Consider the following 22223-nt stretch of genomic DNA (forward strand, 5'->3'; position numbering starts at 1 on the left):
GCATAGAACACAGAAAAATGAAAACTACCCTACTATAATTTACACACCCTCAAGGCAACCTAGGGGTATATGACTTTACGGCTTTCAGATGAATACAGTTGGAGTTATATTACAAAAATGTCCTGGCTATTCCAAGCTTAATAATTGCAGGTAAAAAAGTGTCTGTTCATTTAATCTAAAAGTCAAAGATCTATTCATTATACATTGTACTCCACATGACTTTGGGGGTTTAATAAAGGATAAAGCCAGGATCATTTTAAATATAACTAAATAAAGAAACTCATATACAACTAAGGTGGCTTGAGTGTAATTTTCTCTCTTAAAGTCAAACAGTCAAAAGCCGTAATGTTGTTGCACTGTATATCAGTGCTCTTGGTATGACATTCAGCTAATCTTTAAATTGTTTAAAATAAATTTTGTAAATGAAATTATAAATATTTTCATTTGTTTGTTCTCTTTCAGGTATATGAGGATGATGATGCAGCTGTCCAGCTGAAAGATTTCTATGATGAAGTTGCCAGCCCTCTGCTTTCAGATATCCAGCTGTCCTATCTAGACGATCAGGTGTACGATATCACTCGCTCTCTGTTCCCCAACTACTTCCAGGGCTCTGAATTGGTAGTCACGGGCCGACTTAAGCCAGGTGTACAGGATCTAAAGCTTATGCTAACAGCAAACGATTCAAAGCAGAAGGTCAAAGTGGAGAATGAGCTACCATTGGCCAAAGCAGTTGTAAATGGCACAGAACCATCTCTGGGGTGTGCACAGGTACTGGATGGCATTCCTAGCATTGTGCATCGGCTCTGGGCTTATTTCACAATCAAAGAGTTGCTCTTGGCTAAAATTAACACCTCGGATGTGTTCATACAGCGACTTCTTGTAGATAAAGCCACCAATCTTTCATTGAAGTATAATTTTGTAACACCGGTCACATCGTTGGTTGTGATTAAACCAGATATCGATGAACCAGAACCTACTATTAGCTCTTCTGTTGTGGCCACAACTAGCAAAATGTCTACTAGTGCTGTAGCAGGTTCTACAAACGTGACTAATCAGACCTCTCACACTGCACCTAAAGTGTCTTCCACGTCTCCAACAGGGAAAAAATCCAGCTCGTTCTCACCTCCAAAAACAAGCAAACCTCCTGTCACCAAATCAGTACGAGCACATCCACCACCCTCAGGGCTTCACACCACAGGTCGGCCTCCTAACTCTTCTGTTTCCCTTAACAAAACAGTCTCCCCTCCATCACCTAAGAAGACCACTACAGGACCACTTAAGACCACCTCTACCCCGCTTTTCAGCAAATCATCCTCCTCGCCTACAAGCACCCTCAAAACCACACCAGCCTCGGCTAAAATTTCAAACACACCTGTCAGTACAGTGAAAACCACTTCTTCCTCTTCACCAGTCAAAAGCATAATGTTAGCCTCCTTGCTCAAAACTGCACCATCTGTGGTGAAAGACTCTTCGGATGTTGAGAACTCTACCACCTCAGGGCTCAAAACGCTTGAGCAGGGCAAACAAACATTAACTTCCACAGCATCTACCACAGACGCTAATTCAGACATTCAGGTTGAACTGGAAGTGGCCACACTGATGACTCCTTCGTTTCTGCCTATGCCAGGAATGACAGATGCACCAAAGTTGTGGGAAGCCGCTCGTTTTCTGGGTGAGTTCCTTTCGAGAAGCAGAAGCTGACATTGTCAGTCACAATTTTGCAGATATTTACGTTTACATATGTCTCAAACGAATAAAAATGCAAATGTAATGTTTGTTTTTGTGTCCTCTATTTTCCATGCTTCTCTGACCATCAGATGTGTCCTCATCTATCCAGATTCAAAGGAAAGGTAATGCAGCCCGTATTATATTCCTTTTCTTAACTTCTTTGGGTTAGACACCGTATGTGTTCACTAGGACAGATTACAGTAGGTAGTGTTGAACATACTTCTACAATCAACCTGAACCAATTGACAGGGTCACTACACAGTCTTCATTTCTTTTCCAATGGTATCTGTTTATGTTAGGTGTGTTTGGTTTGTCGTGTCTTGTGTCTTGTGTACAAACCATACATAGAACTAATTAAACTGAAAAAATTCAGTTTGGCAAACTTTCCGCTTTTAACAGAATTAAATAGATGCTATTAACGGAAGAAAAACAAAGTGGCAGCTGTAAAGACGAGTGGACACATACGGTCAAAATAAAATTAGGGTAAAGTTGTAGCTTCTGATTGTGCGTTTCTGAATCTTTTATACAGATATTGAACTTCTTAAAGGTATGTTATACATTTTTAAATGCATATCAGTTTGACACTGATTCCAAAAATTAACAACAACTGTCTAAAGGCCGGTCACACCAATCACGGGAACTATATTTGCGGGGACACCAGCAAACGATATCATCTGTTTATTCTAAGTGCACTCGCGCCTGTTGCTTTTAGTTCTCGAGCTCACGAGAACAGGATGGATTTTGATTGGCTGTCAATGTTGGGAAAAAATCATTCAGAAAATTATTCGAATTATATTGTTTCTCTATGCCTTTATCGTTGTGGAGTGAACTCTTTAGAAATATTAACGATTTTTAGAACTGTATCTTTATCATTATCTATATAGTTATGGTGCTTGGTGTGAACAGGCCGTAAATATATATCAAATTAAGCCAAAGCTGTATCATTATGACTTTACTTTCCAGATTATGATACAGCACATGACTACGACTATGACTACAACATTCATTATGAGTCATGTGAGTTAAAAGCATTGGAAATGTTAGCTCTGTCTACTATATCAGCTACCATGAAGTATTATGTAGTTTTTATATAAAATTTTGTATTTTTTTTAAAAATCAGATTCCGATGCTGAGGTGTCTGGTAAACCACTTTTTTCATTTATCATTTCATAATCTTTGTTTGTGCAATAAAAATCTTTCCCGAAATACAGTGCAGCTACATTTATTAATGTATAATTAGCAGCACATTTTACCGCAGCATGTCTTCGGTTTCAACAGACCCAGATAACCAATCCAGTTTAAGCTCAATTAGAGTATTCTCCTCCTCAGGTATGACTCAAGGACAGACTTTCTTATGAAATATTCAATTTTGCCTTTAGCTGTTTTTGCACATTGCTGTTTAAATATAAGATTAGACTCTCATTAACATAAGAGTATTTTGTTGTCTCTGAAAGTGGATGGAGACCCACATTTTGTCGTTCAGCTTCCAAAGCTCCACCAGAACTTGTGTTTTACCATCGATGGCAGGGCTGATGATGTACTGCGGCTTCTTGTGGACCCAGACAAAGGTTGTTTCATGTTTTTACATCGGATATATATATATATATATCTTATTGTTTAAAAACTCTTTTAACATGATGTCTCTTGTTTCTGTTCTATCCCGTTAGGCATTATTGTGGATGGGCATTTAATGCTGGCTCCATCTAAAGAGGAGCTGGAGAATCGTACTCGTACCTTCTTCGACAAGATTTCCATCACTGCAGCCAAAGGTGCCATTATGATCACAATAACACTGGACACGGTGCAAGTGGAAATGGATGGGAAGGAAATTGAATTGCTGCCTACCAATCAGAGAGGATCTGTGGAGCGGCATGGCATGAGAATTATGGTTGAAGAACATCACAGCTGTTGGATTGAGCTCGGGGTTGGTGTGCAGTTCCTCATTCTCTTCCATCGCTACAACCATCCCAAATACTTTCAAATGGAGCACCTGGGCTTCTATATTGCAGATGGAAAAGGGCTTTCTCATCTCACTCAAGGGCTGTTGGGTAGGTAACACCGTTTCTTTTGTAAAAAAATATTTTGAATAATTTTCCAGCCATATTTTGCCGTTTTTGAAGACTTGTCTGGGTAATCTTTCCAGGTCAGTTTCAGCATACTCTTATGGAAGTCATAAGGGTTTCAGGGGATCAAGCTGGTTTCCATCACGGACAAACAAATAAAAACACTTCACTGGCCATGGGTTTGTTAAAGAAAGGAGATGAGCATTTTCCTGTCACTCTGCAAGACAAGATTCTGAAGGACTCGTCCAGGAAGCGACACTCGGCTCAGTGTTGGGTAGTGCCAAAGGTGGATGTAGAGAGGCTTCTGGGCAAGTCATATGAGAGCTATGTTGTGGAACACCAATAGATAACCTTACCAGACCACGTCTCCCCATCTACAGTGTTATAAAGGTACGGAAAAGACACTGGAACTTGAAGCTTTTTTTTTTTTTTTTTTTTTTGGAAAGTGAAAAAACACCTGATGGGAGAGAGAATAGGAATATACACAAGCTGTGATGAACTGAAGGATTTTTCTGAAGCATTGGCTATAAGTAATATTGACTAATATTGAATATTTGCATTTGAACATAATGGTACAATACCCTTTAAAGATTTGTTTTTCAAAGAAATTGCAACAAAAAAATCTGAGTAATCACAGGAATAAATAAAATGTTAAAGTATATTTACAATTTTAAATCCTATGGTAAAAAATGTGTTTGTGTGTGTGTGTGTATATATCACACTCACGCTGAGCATAAAAATGTCTTTCAAAAACAGAAAATCTTGCTGATATAAGTGCATTTTTAGCAGTAAATTAACTATTTAATTATTAATATTTAATGTTCATTGAGATGAGATACAAAAATTCACAGTAATCAAATATTTTCTCTAATCTTCCAGCTATTTTTCATAAATATATATGTGTACATATATGCCTTCATTTAAAATATAATACAGGAATTGTGTAAAGCTATTATATAATATTGTATATTAGTAATGAGTATTGAATGCTTTACTTTGTCCTGTTAGGAAAGGTAATCTTTCTTTATGTGCCAATAACCAAACATAACCAAAGAAAGATTGAGTTTCATTTTGTTCATATTTATTTTTGTTGCACAAGACTGCTCAAACACGAGATGAAATTCACAACTTAAAATTGTCGAGTTTGTGTGTCAGTTTTTTTTTTAAGGTGTTTAGTTGTTTCAACATTGAAAATGAAAGACAAAATGAAAATAAATACAGTACAAAACAGTTAATCCAAACATATGCGACAATATGCTGGAAAGGTGCAAAAGATAACAAATATAGCAATGCAGCGTAATTCTATTTGATTCCAGTTATCATTAATTCACAATCTAATTTGTGCACTATAAGGAAGAGAGTTCAAGACCTTTATGCTTCTATGTGAATCTATAAGGCCATAAGTGACTTTGGCCCAATAAAATTCAAGAATGTAATGAAACTGTCACACTCCTTGTTTTACATTAAAAATAAAGAGAAAGGAGGAAGAGGAGGAGGAGGAGGAGGGGGACTACAGTCAAAGGCTTTTTTCTCAGCAAAGGCGAGTATGGAAAACATGAGAATGCTTGTATATTCTACACTGAAAGCTGTACAGTGAGAGTTCAAACAGCACACCATTACCATCTGCTCCAGACTAGCGTCTACTATAACTACTGATGGCAATTCAAATCATTTCAAAACAAAAACGAGCATGATTAAGAGATATAATGGTGAAAATGACCAGTCATAGATCAATGCTAAGTTTGTAATCTTGTGGTTTCTAACAGCCAGGTGTAAATGCAGAGACTACATGTGTCGATCACCGATAAAAACAGAAATCAAAGACGCAGGCCGATTGCATGATGCAGTGAGAATCTTAACAGTGCACAGGGGGGAGGCATAGTGTTCATCACAAGTCAAAGTTAGAGCATGTATGCATTTAGTAGACTGGAGTCAGCCCGGTTTACCAACGGATATGGCTACTATCAAATACCAAAGGATCTGATACTCATTAAATTCACATTATCGTTTTCCTCTGCAGCTGTGGGAGTGAAAATCGCTTCCACATTCTCTTTAAGACTCATTTCCCGTAACAGACTAAGCGATCGACAACAGCCGTCCGTGTCGGTTTTCAGGTCATTAGAAATTGTGACGAAACGTTAGAAATATTTTTAAGAGTTAGCACAAAGACTGTAATGTTAGTTACAAGTTAATGGCTTACAGTTCGCTTCTATACTGCATATTATACATCTCATTCAATTTAGTTGTCAAAAAAAAATAAATCCACCAATAATAATAATAATAATAATAATAATAATAAAAGAATTAAATATCTGTAGTTAAAAGAGCGGAAAGATCGTGAATAGGAAATGCAATGATATGAGACTCGTCAGTTCGGGGTTTGATTGCTGGATCTAGCAAAATCAGATTTGCTTTTGCACAATTTAGTGTTTATTATCAATATCACATTACATCATTTTTCCAAGGTGCCAAACTGTAGTGTTTGATGATCTTACTATATCAGTGACACTTTCCTCAAGTACAGGAAGGCTGCTGTTCACACGAAGCCGTTAAATGTCAAAAGTGACGACAGTATGCTAAACTAACAGTCTCGGGACAGTTGGGGATACTTCACGAAAGTTGATGATTTTAAATCTCCTTCAATATTCGAGGAATCGTTCACATGTATGGGCTTCGGTCAAAGACAATATTCAGAGAACAGAAAGACGTGTGTTTCACTTCAACAGGATATTTTGCGCAAACGATGCATACTGCTTGTGTGAGAATCTAAAATAGCATGTTGGTGTGAGCCCACTTTGTAGTGCAGAGTTGTGGAATGTGAGCGATAGAGCGTTTGTGTGTCTGTGTGCTGAGCTGTTAGGATCTGAACAGAGACACCGGAGGGTGTGGAGACAATGAGCAAAGAGCACTCTGGGAAAAGATAAGGTCGGTTGAAAGAGATTTACAGCGTTGTCGAATCAGTTCTGCGTCCCTTCTGAACCCAGTCAGGTAAATCCCGTTCAGCCCGCCTCATCTCTCCCTCCATCTGATCATTGCCTCTCCACTCCTCCGTCACTTGTCCACCCCTCACTGTTCGTCCTCGCCAAAGACGTCGTTCTGTTTACGCTTCATGTTCTCAAAATCGAAGTCACTGCCTGTCATGCGCTTGTAGATGTCCTTGATGTCGTTACAAGTTGTTTCGAAATGAGTGGTGGCATCGTAGGACCGTGATGCAAAAACCTGAATAAAGGAGGACGACAAAAGTAGTTATAATTTTGATTGATGCCCAGCGGTGCCTTATTTAAAGACAATTACTGTAAAGGCAGTTTCTTGTAATGTAAAATTAAAAATTATTAATAAATTTTTTTAATAATTTTTGTTGACTAAAAAAAATTATAGAATTTCACAGCTTATTTAATTTCCAAAGAAAAGGGTTTCTTTGGAAATTAAATAAGCTGTGAAATTCTATAATTATTAAAAGTGGACAAAAAAATGAAATATATGTATGTATGTATATATATATGTATGTATATATATATGTATGTATATATGTGTATGTATATATATATATATATGTATATATATATATATATGTATATATATATATATATGTATATATATATATATATATGTATATATATATATATATATATATATATATATATATATATATATATATATATATATATATATATATATATATATATATATATATATATATATATATATATATATATATATATATATATATATATATATATATATATATATATATATATATATATGTATATATATATATATATGTATATATATATATATATATGTATATATATATATATATATATATATATATATATATATATATATATATATATATATGTATATATATATATATATATATATATATATATATATATATATATATATATATATATATATATATGTATATATATATATATATATATATATATATATATATATATATATATATGTATATATATATATATATATATATATGTATATATATATATATATATATATATATATATATATGTATATATATATATATGTATGTATATATATATATATGTGTATATATATATGTATGTATATATATATATGTATATATATATATATGTATATATATATATATATATGTATATATATATATATATGTATATATATATATATGTATATATATATATATATGTATATATATATATATATGTATATATATATATGTATATATGTATATATGTATATATGTATATATATATATATATATATATATATATATAAATACCACAAAATAAAATTCCTAAAACTAAAATAAAACTGAGTAAAAATATTTATTCTAAAAAAAAAGTAATAAATACTATGTGTGCAGATGAATTGTTCAAATAACACTGGGAAGCTGACCTGGCTCTCTGTACCGTCATCTGTGGGTTCATACATGTCACTGATGGCCACAAACCTGCAAAAATGAAACATTTGCATTCATGTAGCATGATATGTGTGTTTAGTACAATATTTAGCTTTACTCTATGAATTTAGCTGGCCAACTGGTTTTGCAGACCAAAGTACGCGAGTAGTGTGGGTGTGTGTCTGGAGAGAAGAGTGTATTTTTTGGAACATACTGATACTAAATAGTAACATTTTTCTGAACCGTGTTACTTGATATTTACATTATTAAAATTCTTAACTAAACAGCGTACAGAAAACAGAGTAAACTAACTTTTGGTCAATGGGCTCAAGGAGTTCCAGCGCAGGTTCGATTTCCGCTTCAGGATCAGAGGTTTCCACAGTGGTGCTTGCGATGGCGATATACTTTCCCTGGGCCGCCACATTATGGGCGTAGGACATCATGCAAACATAGATATCTAAAGGCAAACAAGAACAAATTGTGCATTGACTTGGCTCTTTTTTGAAACGAAAGCCAGCGGCGCCCTCTAGTGCTGACCGCACATATACAAACACTAACAAACCAACGCTAGCTTCTCCTGCAAACTCTTGTATCATCGCTCACCTGATTTGCGGTTAACCTGGTTCTGAGGGATGATGATCTGGCAGGAATTGGCATCATTAGTGTTTTTAATGGGATGGCTGAGGACGCAGATGACCCGGATCACCTGTCCGACTTTGTGCACGCGGTCCGGGATGTAGCTAGGATCACAGATGAGCTGCTTGCAACGGGCAACCTGGAAAAAGCAGGGTAATTTAGCCAAACCAGAAAACAACACCAGATATTACGCATCAATGATATACTTATGTCACACTGCAAGCAACACTAAAGATTTACCTCTCCCTCCGATTTCACGCCCACCACGTGTCCTCCCTCCATCACTATCTCGTCCACTGGCTTGTTCAGCATGTAGGTTCCTCCATAAATTGCACTTAACCTGTAAGTTCACAAGAGAAAAGGACCGTAATTATAACAGAAGGACTTCACAATGATGCTCAACACATGATTGCGAGGATGATTGGGCGGGAGGAGCATCTGACCTAGCGAACCCTTGAGGCAGCTCCCCCAGTCCGTACAGAGGGTACAGGTATGGGCTCTTCCCGTAGCGTGCCAGAGACTCGCTGTAGAGCTTGATCCTATTGATGGTCTCCAGACACGGCTGCTCAAGGTATCTAGGAGGAATCCAATTCAATTCATTTAGCACCAGTGAAAAAGCATATGCTGTCATTTACTGGCAAGCCAAAAGCTTTTCTCTATTACCATATTTTTAGTCCTAAAAAGTAACTGGGAATACTTATCAGAGTACTTTTCAGCTGATTAATCGCAGCGTGTATATAGACAATAGTTTTTCTTACTGCATGTTTTATAAGGCGTTATGTTTGAATATGCAAATGAGTCGTTATCTGATTAAATACGCCCTGATTTGCAAACATTTCCACAAAGAAATCTGAATATTACATAATGCCAGATTCAAAATTGTTGTTTCATTTTGTTGACATGCGATCTTTTTATCACTCTATATATTAACCAGAAAAAATCTATACAATGAAAAAAAACTATAGAAACTAATAGAATATAATAAAATACATTTATTGGTGTAAAACGGTTTTTTTCCCCCAGTAGTGTATTGCCTTAAATGACAGGTTTTATGATTAGAGCAATGATAAGACTCTTCTTACTCGTCTGTCCTGTAGAGCGCCAGGGCATGTCCCGTGAAGTCGATGACGTCCTGACCCAAGTCAAACTTCTTATACACGTCTCCCATTGTTGTGAGTTTGGGATCGACACCTTCCAAAGTCTTGGGGTCGTTCTCATCAAAGTTGGCCACAAAAACTAGGAACTTGCGGAAGCGTCTCTTCTCAAACATTCCCATTAGATCTGAGCAACACACGTCACGGGTCAACTACTTTTATCAAAAACAATCAGTCGTGAGTTATAAAAACTAGCTGGACTTACTTGAAGCCAGTGCCTCTGTCTCAGTAGAGGGCACTTTGTAGATTTTTCCTCCTTTATACACAAAGCTTCCCTCGACCACTTTGAAGTCAAGATATCTGGTCACTTCAGTGTATAGAAGCATCTTAACTAACTGACCTTAAGGAAAAAAACAATGACAAAGCGTAGTGGCGCATTATTATTCTGAATATAATAAAAAATGGCAGCCTTGTATGAATTACTAATCCAAAAACATGTTTTGAACAACATTATCACACCAACTATCATTTTACTTAGGTTTTTACCATTGGCCATTAAAAATTTAGGAATAAGATCCACATTCCAGTCTCTTCCCCGGCCCATTGACTCTGGGGGGCTGTCTGAAATCCCAAATCTCTTATAGAGCTGAGAGAAAAGCATGTAAAATGTGAGTGCATGTGTAAATGTTTAATAAAATGTATTTTGCAATTTCATAAACACTTTTTTAAAAATACATGGCTACAAATAGCAACATTTATTCTTGCAATTAGGCTACGCAGTTATAGTAAACATGCAATATCAAGCAGACATGAGATTGGAGTAGCGCCAGCGGTAAATGTGAAGCATCCTCACCTCCTCCAGGGGTGTGATGGAGGAACTTTCACCACCGTAGTATGGATTTCTGTCCATATGCAAAACTTTCTTTCCATTCACAGACATGATCCCAGAGAGAATACATTCCTACACAGATAAACACCATTATTGTAATCGGCCATGGATATGAATTTCCATTTTTTTTTATTCATGAGTTGACATGGCAGCGTGCATCTATCCATTGCCTTGACTTCCGTGTTAAACACTGGGATGGATGCGAGTCACCCCACCCAACTAGTGATGCAAAGTCCGAATCATTTCCGCGAATCGGTTCTTTTGAGCAGTTAATGGAGCGCTTCGAAAACCAATTCTTCTGATTCGTCTACGTCACTCTGACAGCCCACCGAGGCCTATCAAATGTTTTAAAGCTTTATTAACAGCTGTGTTTATTGCAATTGTATGTGTTCAAATTAAGTTCGTTGCAGCCATTACATAAAACAATAATAATTTACAACCTAAATAAAATTTACAGTTACATTAAACGATACTATAATCTTAGCTTCAGGTTTACATCCAACTGTTTTTGTTTTAACAATTTCCACATAATTAAGTCGAAAATACATTTCCAGGAGGCATTTAAAAAACTTCTACCATTAAGTCAACGACAGACCCTCTCGTATCGATTCAATGAAAAGAACCGACTCACAAGAACAACTCGTTCGCGAATCGAACAACGCTACACCCAACCCACATTACGAGCCGCAGCCCATATCAGCCACTATCCTCCATGAAGATAAAGAACGCGTTTGATAAAAAGAAAACACTTTATTTTACATCTAATTTATTATTTGCATTAACCAATACTGTTTTCTGCACGCGAGCGACCAATGTCATTCGTAAAATCGGGCTCTTTAGATTATAACAATAACAAAAAATGAATACAGCCAATTGCAGGCAAACAGTAAACTAACATCACTTAAGTACGACACAGCTGTAACGCTGGCAAACGCAAAAGCCAAAATATGCGCAGTAAATACATAAATCCCCCCTATTTCGACGCCCGAGCGAACGGGATACCTGATGCCACTCCTTAGAACCAGACACTGAGAGAGAAGAATCATTCATTACTTTTTAATAACCGCGTTCATGTCAATACAACGACGCAGCCTCGACGGCTTTAACATTCGGGGGAAGGTGGATTTGGCGTGGATTGCGCTCGTATGCATGCAGAAATTGCGAGAAATGCTGGCTCACTACACAGACACAGTACAGTACTGGTCCAAAGGATGCGTCAGCAATAGGCCGTCGGGTTCAATCTAACGCTAAGCATCTATTCGTTCAGCCACATCTACGAGCATCCGAGCATCCGTCGGCGATATCTTAATCCGTTCCCGAAGCCAGCGAGTCGTCGGTGACCCCAACGCGTTACTCACTGTGAGTCCGGTGCCCAATACGATAACATCATATTCCTCATCCATGTTGTATTACAGTGGATCTCCCGTCTTAAGCCAAATTTCCGCTGCAAAAAAATATCTGCAAAACGGCCGTGGATGCAACAAAATATTTATGCGGAACCGGTCTGTTGTCCCGTTCGCGGCAGAAACGACCTCCCTGGAAAGAATTTATCGCTCAAATAATTCGATACGTATCACAATTGATCGCTGACTGTGGCGCGACCGGCGAGAACAACCAAAGATGGCCCTGACCGCAGCGCGAGCTCCAGCGGTGCGGAGACATTCGCGAAATAATATAGTGCACCTCCCCAAACGGAGACGATCGATACAGCAGTAAATGTCATCAACACAGAGTTACAATTCAGCCGTGAATGTGGATGCTTTATAAATAACAACTATAATTCGGCCCCTGGGCATGTAATCATTTCACTTCGCTCGGTGGCACTTTCATTTCCCCATTTTACAGCTGAATGGCACAGGGCGCAGTCACAGTACCAGATATCCCTCCGCCGACAACACCGTGGATGATGAAGCCTCGCTCAATATTTCGTGAATTAACGTGGTGATGATTAACTCAAGAACTGTTTTAACGTTAAGACGAATGTTTCTACAACATTCTTATAATAATATACGGCCTGTTAGCAGTACAAAAAGCTTGATTAAAGTGCGATCATATGACAGGCTGCCTGTCAATATTTAAGCCTAATAAAAGTGGTCCTGAAATTACAATCCCAGTGCGTTTCGGCTAGAGTCAAATGCACTTTACAATATGTTTTAAGAAGCGTATTTTCTATATATAGTCTTGCAAAAGTTTTTAATGAACAGTTCAATAGTTTATAGGTAATAGCGAGAAATGATACATGGATTCTGTAGGTAACGTTAGCACCAGTTAAAATGGAAATATTTTATATAATGCTTGTACAAACTTTTATCAAATGTTTTTGTTTCTACAGGATACTGTGTGAAACTTTATTTTATTTTATAACGTGCCCACTGTATTGATGTGTACAACGTTTCTATCTATAGACAGACAGACAGATGTAAATGTTAATGTTTTACAGCGGCTGGATGTTCTGTTTCTCGCTGGCCTAGCAAATAACGCAAATGTAGTTTATTCATATGATGTTGCGTTGCGACGCTGCGTCTCGCGCCTGCGCACTGCGTCAGAGACCGTGAACGAATCGAGTCAGAAGATAATCACGCGATTGAAGAAAAGAAAAAAAACCTCACGGTCACGTGATCGTCAGCTCTCTGCCGTTCACGTGACTCTCCCGCAGGAGGACGGAAGTGGGACCGCGGCGTACAAGTCTCTCAGCAATGGCCTTCACCTCGCTTTTATTATTTCTCTGTTCGGTTTACAGCTGCTGTGCTCAAGTGCCTCTGCTCATGTGGACCAGTGATGGGTAAGTCACGCGTGCGTTTCTTGAACACTGTTTTCAGGTTGACTTCTACAGTGACTCCAGAACACCGCTTTCTTTATCTTATATGCCCATGCAGCCGAATCAGCTAACAGCGACGTCTAAAAGCGTTTGGTAGAGGTTCATTGCGTCGAACAGTGTTTCAAGTCGAGGGGGGTCGTGAGCTGAATGATATGTTTGTCAATACAGGTCCGAAATGCCACATCTGCCTCAAGCAGCAGCTGGTCAGATAGTGTCTGGTGGGCAGCTGGCGTCTTATCTCAAACCTGCCTTGTCCACCGCTCCACACAATGTGCTGCTCTTCCTACAGGATAAGGTAAAATACCATACGTGGTTAAAACAATGCCAGCCGCCGTGCATTCTTGTGATTTTTGTTATTTTGTATTTTAGACATTTGATCAGTCGTATAATACATAATGTAGTTATATAGTGACTGTTTAAATAGTTTGGAATATGTGAAACAATCAACGAGCTGTGTGATAGAAAAGGTCATCATGGAAGTAACAATGCCCTTTAAAGTCATTTCCATATACTGTGCTTTATTGATGTTCATTTCTGTTATTGGTGAAAAGCTTTACAATGCAGTAAGAATGTATTTTACAATGTGGAACTATTAGTGAAGTAGTTTCCTCCTCTCACACTGATATTTTTACTCCGGTTACTGGATTTGTCAGTATAGTGTGACTTTGAGCCACAGTCTTACTTCCCCATCTGTCTTCTCCTTGGACATACCAGGATTTCATTACCCATGTACAAATTTTGATCATCTGCAGACTGATATTGAAAGATTTCTTTAGCTTTATTGCAATATTAAACATCACAGATGTGAAATTATATATTTATAAATATATATAAATATATATACAAATAAATATATATACAAATAAATAAATATATATATAATTTTTTTATTTATTTATTTTTTTTACTTTATAACCCTAGGTGTTAAAATCTCGTGATGTTTAATATTGCAATAAAGCTAAAGAAATCTTTCAATATCAGTCTGCAGATGATCAAAATTTGTACATGGGTAATGAAATCCTGGTATGTCCAAGAAGACAGATAAATACATAGATATAGATATATAGATGGATATATAGATTTTATAATATTAGAACTTTAAGTCAAATTTAAATTTAAAACAAAAATACAAATGTACAATATGATTATTTAATAGCATCTCAGTGGCACAAACGTAACTAACTTTTTGCCTGCTCTCCCCACTTTATAGCTAAGTTTGGAAGACTTCACTATGTACGGTGGAGTGTTTGGCAACAAGCGAGACAGTGCCTTTTTGAACGTAGAGGTGGGTGTGCTCTGTTTGTTTATTCTGGAGGGATAGCACAACTAGATCAACATTCTCATCAGCATTTCTCTCTCTGTATTCAAGTCAGCACTTCAGACGTCCTCCAGCCCCCTGGTGTTGCCAGCCCTGGACTGGTCTGCATCACATTCCGTCCTGGAGCTGTTCCAGGCAGAGCTGGGTGTCCCAGCAGTCCAGATGGACCCCAGCGCCCTGAAGGAAATCAAGCTGAGCACAGCACAGCCTTCCCTGCTGGCCCTCCGTCTCCCTTACATCGCTGAGTAAGATGTTCTTAATCTTATTTATTATACAGTCTCTTACAAAAAGGATTCATTTTCTTTTCATCGGAGTAGCTTTCAGCAACACAGAAACTGGAATATAGCTTTTTTTTAGCTGTTTCAAAGAATACATTCTAATACAAAACGAAGCCATGCCAAAGTGTCTTGTGTTTCAGAACATTGAAATAAAACAAAAACTATTTCAGTAAAATGAAGGAATTGTTCATTGTTCAAAGAAAATGTTAACTTCCCTTTTTGTGATGCTGATATTGTTAAAACCTAAAAAATTTTATTATTAATATAAATAAAGCTGAAATGCATCATAAATATTGGAGGAAAACTGCAGCTTATAAAACACCTAAATGAAAATGAGATATATTTACTTGGCCACAACAAAATAACTAAAAGAATAACACAGGAAATGTAAAAATAAAAGGTAATTTAAATGTTTAAAAATGCTATAATAGTGCAGAAATAATACAAAAATAACACTGTTTTTTTGCTTTGTTTAAATGTCAGGGGATCAGACAAAGGAATTGCTTTTGAAAAATGGTGAGTAGATATTCTTTTTGTAGTTTTAATAGTTTATTGTAATTACTTGTAATAAATTAGTTTAAGTGCTTTTTATTCTTTGATTCGTTCTAATGCTGTCAAACAATGGATCGCCTCCTAAATAAGTTTTTGTTTGCAATAAAAGTAATAAAAGTAATATTGTTTGTGCTGTATTTATATATACATAAATGCAACACATGCATGTATATATGTAATAGAAAAGTATGTTTATATGTTAAATATGTTTATATATAATGTATAATGTGTATATGCATGTAAATACTTCCAAAATATATGGTGCATGTGAGTATATATAAATATACACAATACACATGCATATATTATATAAAGAAAAGTCCTTTGTTTAAACCAATTCTTTTTGAACTTGATGCCATGTGTTTGTCAGTATCGTTACTATAGTGTGTAAGATTTCTTTTCTGATTAGATGCGATCATTGGAGAGGTCCTCGACATGTTCAAGTCTCAGGATGTGCCTTACACTGCCGTATACACCGGCCTGAAGCCTTCTAGAGTAAGTCTTTTTCCTTACATTTACGTGAATGCATTTTGCAGATGCTTTATCCAATTAAGGAAAATCACAAAAGGACAAAGTTGGTATGTACACGCACATGGTTCTCTCACATTACGTTCCTCTTCATTTGACACAACAATTAATGACAGCCTTGATGAAAGCCTGAACAAAACTGTCCTTTCATCCTTCTTTTGTAGGTGATTGAGGAGAGCCCAGTGATGGCAGCACAGTCTGTGGGCCGATCTCTGCTCCAGGCCCTGCCGGAGTCTCGTCAAACCCCAGTTGTCGTCAACACCACAGGGGGGCCCTGCATCCTGATGTGGGCAGACACTCTCCTCGCTACTTACTCTGGGAAACAGGTGGATCTGGCAAAGAGACGTTTTTAATAGTTCTTCTGACATCACGGCCGGTTCCGTTTGCAATGGAACGGTGTCAAGGTCAGAATCGTAATAAAGCAGAAACGAGCATATGTTTCCATATTTGTAAAGCTTTTCTCTTGAAAGTATACAATATTTTGTATTTCAGACTTGTCCTCAATTTCCAAAATGTTCTGAATCTGCAATCCCTCAGGCTTATGTGAGTATTTAACACACAGTCCTTCATTCATATGTATTAATTGTGATTTTGAAGAACGGGTTTTACTGCAGTCGTTGAATCTGAGGAAAAATACCCCGCGTTTGAACATGCGTTTACAATAGATGTTTGACTCCAAAATATTTCAGGTTCTGCTTATCCTAAAAACAAAACAAAAAAAACTATTTACATTAAACACGTATACTTGAAAGTTGTCCCTGACAATATAAATTTAAAAAAGTTTTAAATAGATTTTTTTTTTTTTTTGCTATATGATATATTTTATGTTCACTTTATTGATTAGAATAATTTCTAATCTTGTGACACTACAACCTGGAATAATAATTCAGCTTTGCATCATATAAATAACAATTTTAAAAGATAATAAAATAACAAAAAAAAATTAAAACAGTAATTTTAGTGTTTTATTGTATTTGTAAAAAACAAAAGAAATGCAGCTTTGTTGAAGAGGCTTAAGAAAATAAAAAAAAAAAAAAACAAACCAAATTCTTCAAAAGCTGCTGCCAACAGTGCATACCTGATGTATATTGTTAGATTTTTGCATAATAGCAGTATTTAGTCACACCTTCATTTGTGATCCGATGCTTCCTCAAAGCTTCTCTATGCGCAAGATCTTCTTCCCCGTGTCTGCTCGCGACTGGTCGGTGATGGAGCAGGTGGAGCTGGAGTACGACGGGCAGAGAGCCATCTTTAATGCCAGCGGCGGGATCTACTCTCCTGCGGAGTATTCTTTCCACTGCCAGAGCGTGAGCAGCGCTCAGAGCCCCCTGCTGGTGCCTCGAAGCGCTACGGACAACGCTACCCTGTGGACGCTGTCTTTCAATGATTTCCAGGTACTCTATCAATGCTCTGTTAAACGGGAATCATATACAGTATACCGCAAAAAGTCCACATTGTTTCCCACAGATCCAAGGCTTCGGCGTTAGCGGTGAAGACTTCTCGTATGCCAGCGACTGTGCGGGATTCTTCACTCCGGCGATTTGGATGGGCCTGCTGACCTCTCTACTCATGGTGCTCATTCTTACCTCACGGCCTGCACATGATCATGCAGCCGCACCATGGACCGCTTTGATGACCCGAAAGGGCCAGCGATTTCAGTGCCTCAGAGTGAGTGACTTCAGCCAAAAACTGTCATGTTGTCAAAAAGGTAAAAATACGCTTGATTTGTATGTATGGCAAAACTGATGGTTGGAAATCAGGAATTTATGGATCTAGCTTGACTATTGAATTTTTTTTTTCTTGAGTATGTATGTTCAAAGGCAAATCATATTTTTAAATGTATTTTGATGTCACGTAGAAGGTGGTGAAATTTTCATCTCTCCTTTTCTACACTTGTAATTATTTAATTAACACTTTACATTAGGGTTCTATGCAATCAAATGCACTAACTAAAACTAAACTATTCTTTTGCAGCATTTTTCTTACATAGATGCATATAAGTAGCACTGAATATTAGACATTTTACATCGGTCTACATTAATTAATGCTGCAAAAAGTGTTGAACCTATGCATTTCAGTACACATGCATATTTCTCTATGAATGGAATATTTTTTGACATGTTTTGCATTGGAACATCCTGTTTGGACTACTGTTATTTATCTTCTCCTTATAAATCTGGTGGTTTGCTTCTCATATTTTACTGGATTTGTACATGTTTGTGTAGTTGTAAGTTTAAAGGTTGCCAATATTTAATTATGCCAAATGTACAATTTAAGTGCCTATGGACCAGTCACTGCATGGAGAATGAAAAATTCTAAATTAAGTCATTAAAGTTTTTGGTTATTAGACTAATAAAAGTGCCAAAAGTACGTTCACATGTCTTCAATGGTTAAAATGTTTGATTTCATTTGTGATGCCCCAAAGAATGAATGGTTTAACAAATCTGTAATTACAGTAAAACTTGCCATAATTTTGCTGTTGTCTGTACAATTGTTAATTGAAGTCGCTGTATATATGTTAAAAAAACTCATTGGTGCGATATTGTCTGTTCAAAATATACCATGTGCAGTAGGATTCATGTTTTTGTTTGACATGCTTTGTAAATGAAATAGTCATGAACAGTTTTTTTCTATTGAAATAATTGAACAACTAAACTGATTGTTCCTTGTTATGTAATAGAGGAAATGTAACGCGGTGAACTGAACGTGGTTTATTGGAAACCTTGTGATACAGAAAGCAGCTGTACTGGTTGAATATGAAATGCATCTAGTGATAGAGCAAAACCTAATTCCACAATAACACTGTGTGTCAAACAGAATCAGTGCTCAGGTCTGCAAATATCCAAGAACTAAAATAAAATGGACAAATGTCAGTTATGAACCCAACTGTTCTGTTTTGATAGCTTTTATTTTGAGTCCTTTCAGGCACACAGACATCTCAATGAAAGACAGAATCATAAAGGTTGATTTATATTTGATCAACTTTGCGACAGTGCTTATTCTGGAAATCAAGTTATGCCAGTGCATTAAATTAGCATGGCACAAATGTAGTGGTTCAAAACCATTTCAAACACCACAACAATAGAATATGATACATCTTTGAGAATGCTGAAAAGTTTAAAGCTAACAAAAGTTAAATAACCAAGACAGCCAATCAGTACACGTGTACACACACACACACAAAAGAAAACACTTCTGGGGAAAAATTACTATGACCAATTAAAAAAAAAATGGTCAAATATTAAGATATTAATACTTTCCAATATTTTAGAGCAAACTTTTCCAAATAGGGGAAAAAATAAATAAGCAGTAACAAAAGGCAATTAGGCCTCTGTATGTATTTGGTCTTAAAGCAGACAAAAGTAAATGACTTATCATACTAAAGTTTTTCTTTATTAACGTAAAAATCGAGACCGCAAAACATTTCTAATGCAATTAGAACCTATACAAAACCTCAGACAAACACTTAAAAACCAAAAAGGCACTTTATGCACTTCAGCAGAAATAAACAGAACTTTCCTTTAAAATCTGCACCGCCAATCACTTTCTGTACTACATTTACTGGAACAAATGCAAAGTAACAGGCAAAACCAAAAAACCTCGTGGAAAAAAAAAACGTGGATTCACAAATATTATGCAATTACAAAATTCAGACATCCATCTCTTAAATGTTCTTTCTACATAAATAATCGTGATAAATCTAGCCCTCAACTGAATCAGTGAGGGAAGGGGCTCCCAGTGCACTTCTTGCCTTAAATGATCTCAAGAAGAGGAACGTTGTTATTAATGAGTGATCTCTACATCAACAACTGTCAAGAAATCACAAGCATACACTTTATAAAAGTGAATTCAACCTGACTTATGTGAAGACTGAGTTTCTGGAGTAAAGAAGGAGTTATTTCGCATGAAGCTGGCATTTTTAAAGCAACAACGAGTCTGATTATGGAGAAATTTGCTGCAGCTTGCTTCGTGCTGGATTCTGGGAAGTGTGTGTATATACAGGGTACATATGTTTGCAGGATTCTTCATTGGGATTTTATTCAGGACAACTTTCTGAAGACCTGTAATTAGATGTGCAAAAATTATGTAAGAAGTCATTCACAAAAAACAACAACAAATGAATAACGCATGAATTATATAAATGACTTTGTTCTATATTTTTAAAACCCTAGTTATATCAAGCTCAGGGGGAAAAAAAAAAAAGTGTCTAAAAACACTAAATGACCTGCATTTAAACACATGGTCATGAGGAAGAATCTTCTGAACGCTCAACCGACTTGTTCTTTCATTCTTATATTCAAGGATTGATAGTCTGATATCATAAATATTACTGGCCACATTTAAACAAATGATGCATGTATAAATGTTCAGAAACCCTGCCTGCCCATGGGGCACCACAGAGGCCTGTGTCTTAGAGAGAATCGCAAAGATAACAGTCCCTATTGTCCTTACCACATATGTGAGGGTGTTATAAAACATCATCTGCATTATTAGTTGGCACCTTGTGAGAACACTGCCGTTTTGAGCTGCAATCCAAAAATCCAGTGAAGGTCATTATGTGCATGACTAAATATCTGCTAGATTAAATCTCAATCCCAGCACACACAGCACCTCACCCCACAGCGAAACACACAAAACCCTTCCACCCAGAATACACACTAGAAGCTTTAATGGCTGCAGAAATAAAGAATTATCACAAGGATTTTTCATGAGAGTTTGTATGCTTTTTGTGGTTCGATAAACGATTGATATATTTAATTACCTGCTCAGAAAAAGGTGTTGGTCAGCATGTGCATGACTAAACAGCTGGTACGTTAAAACTAAACCTAAAAAGGCATCTCTAGATCCCATGAAAAATGTGGGGGAATCTCACCCAAATTTCCCACTTGTTTCGCAACCACTGAATGCAAAGTATTCTTTTATGACACAATAAGTGAAAGTGAAAGAGTTAGAAATGACGTGAGATGCAACCAGGTGGTGCAGACAACTTACCGTTTACATAAACAGCAGCAAACAATGAGAATACCTATGAAACAGAAAAGAAATGTATTACAAATGATCAGAATTAAATAAAAATAAACTAATTATTGTAGTAATGTCAACATTCTACAGCAAATATATTCTACATTTTCATGAATATTTCAGAAATAAAAACAAAACGGATACCGTAGAATTTGTCGAGGGGTCATTGGGCAAAACGTACTTAAAATACTACCCTCCTGTTAACAGAGCAAATTAAGTGCTCTTCTCAAATTAAATGATACTGTGGTTGTTATAGAGCCACATTTTTGTTGTAAATCTTAACTGATTGATGGAAAAAAGTCTACCTTTTTATCCAAAGTACATCATGTATTAGCTTATGTAGTGTTTGTGGAGCAGATAAAATATGATTTATTCCGACTCAAAGGCTGATGGTGATTAAGGGATGTTTTATCAAAATCCTAAGATCTTCTATTAATTCAACAGAATGTATGGAAATACTAAGAACAGCAATACAATGATGAGGAGGTTCCACTTCACCATTAAAATCACATTCAAAATAAAAGTTTTGGTTTACATAATATATCCAATATCCATGGACACAACACACTATAGGGGCTAAAAGATTTAGGATTTTTCTTCTTTCTGTTTGTGGTCTCTCTCCTTTTAAAAGATCTTGTCTGACTGTAAGAATCTTTTAGTGTGTACCCAGCATTATTAACAGATACTGTGTTTGAATTTTGTATTGAATAAAAAAAAAATATCAATTGAATTCTGCAGACTGACTTACACAAACCCACTGCAAAGATGACACCAATCACTATAGCTGTAAAAAACAAACAAACAAAAAATTGTTAGCTTAATAAATTAAGACGAAAGGAATGGCACAAGACATAAAATACAAATCATTCTGTAACCCTTAAAACAAAATAAAACA

At 36.4% G+C, this 22223-nt stretch overlaps 4 protein-coding genes across 10 annotated transcripts in view; 2 read left to right on the forward strand and 2 right to left on the reverse strand.

Annotated features, from left to right (window-relative positions):
- The window catches only part of itih6 (inter-alpha-trypsin inhibitor heavy chain family member 6), a 13808-nt gene extending 8048 nt beyond the window's left edge, over window positions 1-5760 (forward strand). The window contains exons 10-18 of the mRNA XM_043224377.1: window positions 463-1672; window positions 1818-1850; window positions 2258-2275; window positions 2692-2745; window positions 2849-2869; window positions 3007-3057; window positions 3183-3296; window positions 3396-3776; window positions 3872-5760. Coding sequence (XP_043080312.1) covers window positions 463-1672; window positions 1818-1850; window positions 2258-2275; window positions 2692-2745; window positions 2849-2869; window positions 3007-3057; window positions 3183-3296; window positions 3396-3776; window positions 3872-4137 — 2148 coding nt within the window. The 3' untranslated portion in view covers window positions 4138-5760. The remainder of the gene's footprint in view (window positions 1-462; window positions 1673-1817; window positions 1851-2257; window positions 2276-2691; window positions 2746-2848; window positions 2870-3006; window positions 3058-3182; window positions 3297-3395; window positions 3777-3871) is intronic.
- gdi1 (GDP dissociation inhibitor 1) lies at window positions 4851-11805 on the reverse strand. 2 transcript variants are annotated; one of them, XM_043224382.1, is made up of 10 exons: window positions 10777-11805; window positions 10470-10569; window positions 10189-10323; window positions 9912-10110; window positions 9273-9404; window positions 9070-9169; window positions 8797-8968; window positions 8506-8650; window positions 8190-8244; window positions 4851-7010 (listed from the first exon to the last, which is right to left on the reverse strand). In XM_043224382.1, the coding sequence occupies exons 1-10, from the start codon at window positions 10861-10863 to the stop codon at window positions 6858-6860; spliced, it is 1278 nt and encodes a 425-aa protein (XP_043080317.1). In that variant the 5' UTR covers window positions 10864-11805; the 3' UTR covers window positions 4851-6857. The 2 variants fall into 2 exon arrangements, with proteins under 2 accessions (XP_043080317.1, XP_043080318.1); XM_043224383.1 differs by lacking the exon at window positions 10470-10569 and having other exon boundaries at window positions 10777-11804.
- A 1628-nt stretch (window positions 11806-13433) lies between these two features.
- LOC122328906 (V-type proton ATPase subunit S1-like) lies at window positions 13434-19192 on the forward strand. The gene is given in 13 exon segments (XM_043224986.1): window positions 13434-13594; window positions 13799-13925; window positions 14841-14915; window positions 15000-15193; window positions 15711-15742; window positions 16188-16273; window positions 16471-16647; window positions 16649-16710; window positions 16799-16849; window positions 17463-17700; window positions 17774-17893; window positions 17895-17917; window positions 17919-19192. Coding segments are annotated over 13 exon segments (1335 nt in total). The 5' UTR covers window positions 13434-13508; the 3' UTR covers window positions 17983-19192.
- The window catches only part of LOC122328902 (sushi, von Willebrand factor type A, EGF and pentraxin domain-containing protein 1-like), a 502117-nt gene continuing 498258 nt past the window's right edge, over window positions 18365-22223 (reverse strand). For 5 of the 6 annotated variants that reach the window (XM_043224970.1, XM_043224976.1, XM_043224971.1 and 2 more), the window contains 4 exons: window positions 22077-22112; window positions 21299-21332; window positions 20759-20832; window positions 18365-20367 (listed from right to left, as the gene is read on the reverse strand). In XM_043224970.1, the coding sequence (XP_043080905.1) occupies window positions 20775-20832; window positions 21299-21332; window positions 22077-22112 (128 nt within the window). In that variant the 3' untranslated portion in view covers window positions 18365-20367; window positions 20759-20774. The remainder of the gene's footprint in view (window positions 20368-20758; window positions 20833-21298; window positions 21333-22076; window positions 22113-22223) is intronic. The other variant, XM_043224973.1, reaches the window with a different exon arrangement.

The sequence above is a fragment of the Puntigrus tetrazona genome, chromosome 23, assembly GCF_018831695.1.
Source record: "Puntigrus tetrazona isolate hp1 chromosome 23, ASM1883169v1, whole genome shotgun sequence".
In the NCBI taxonomy this organism is placed as follows: domain Eukaryota; kingdom Metazoa; phylum Chordata; class Actinopteri; order Cypriniformes; family Cyprinidae; genus Puntigrus; species Puntigrus tetrazona.

Excerpts from the sequence above, each read along its gene's own strand:
- gdi1 (XM_043224382.1), bottom strand. The coding sequence starts at position 10,863 with ATGTCTGTGAATGGAAAGAAAGTTTTGCATATGGACAGAAATCCATAC. Across the intron at positions 9,170-9,272 it reads CTGCCTCAAGGGTTCGCTAG|GTTAAGTGCAATTTATGGAG; the intron begins GTCAGATGCTCC and ends GTGAACTTACAG. Across the intron at positions 8,245-8,505 it reads CTTGAGCCCATTGACCAAAA|GTTTGTGGCCATCAGTGACA; the intron begins GTTAGTTTACTC and ends TCATTTTTGCAG.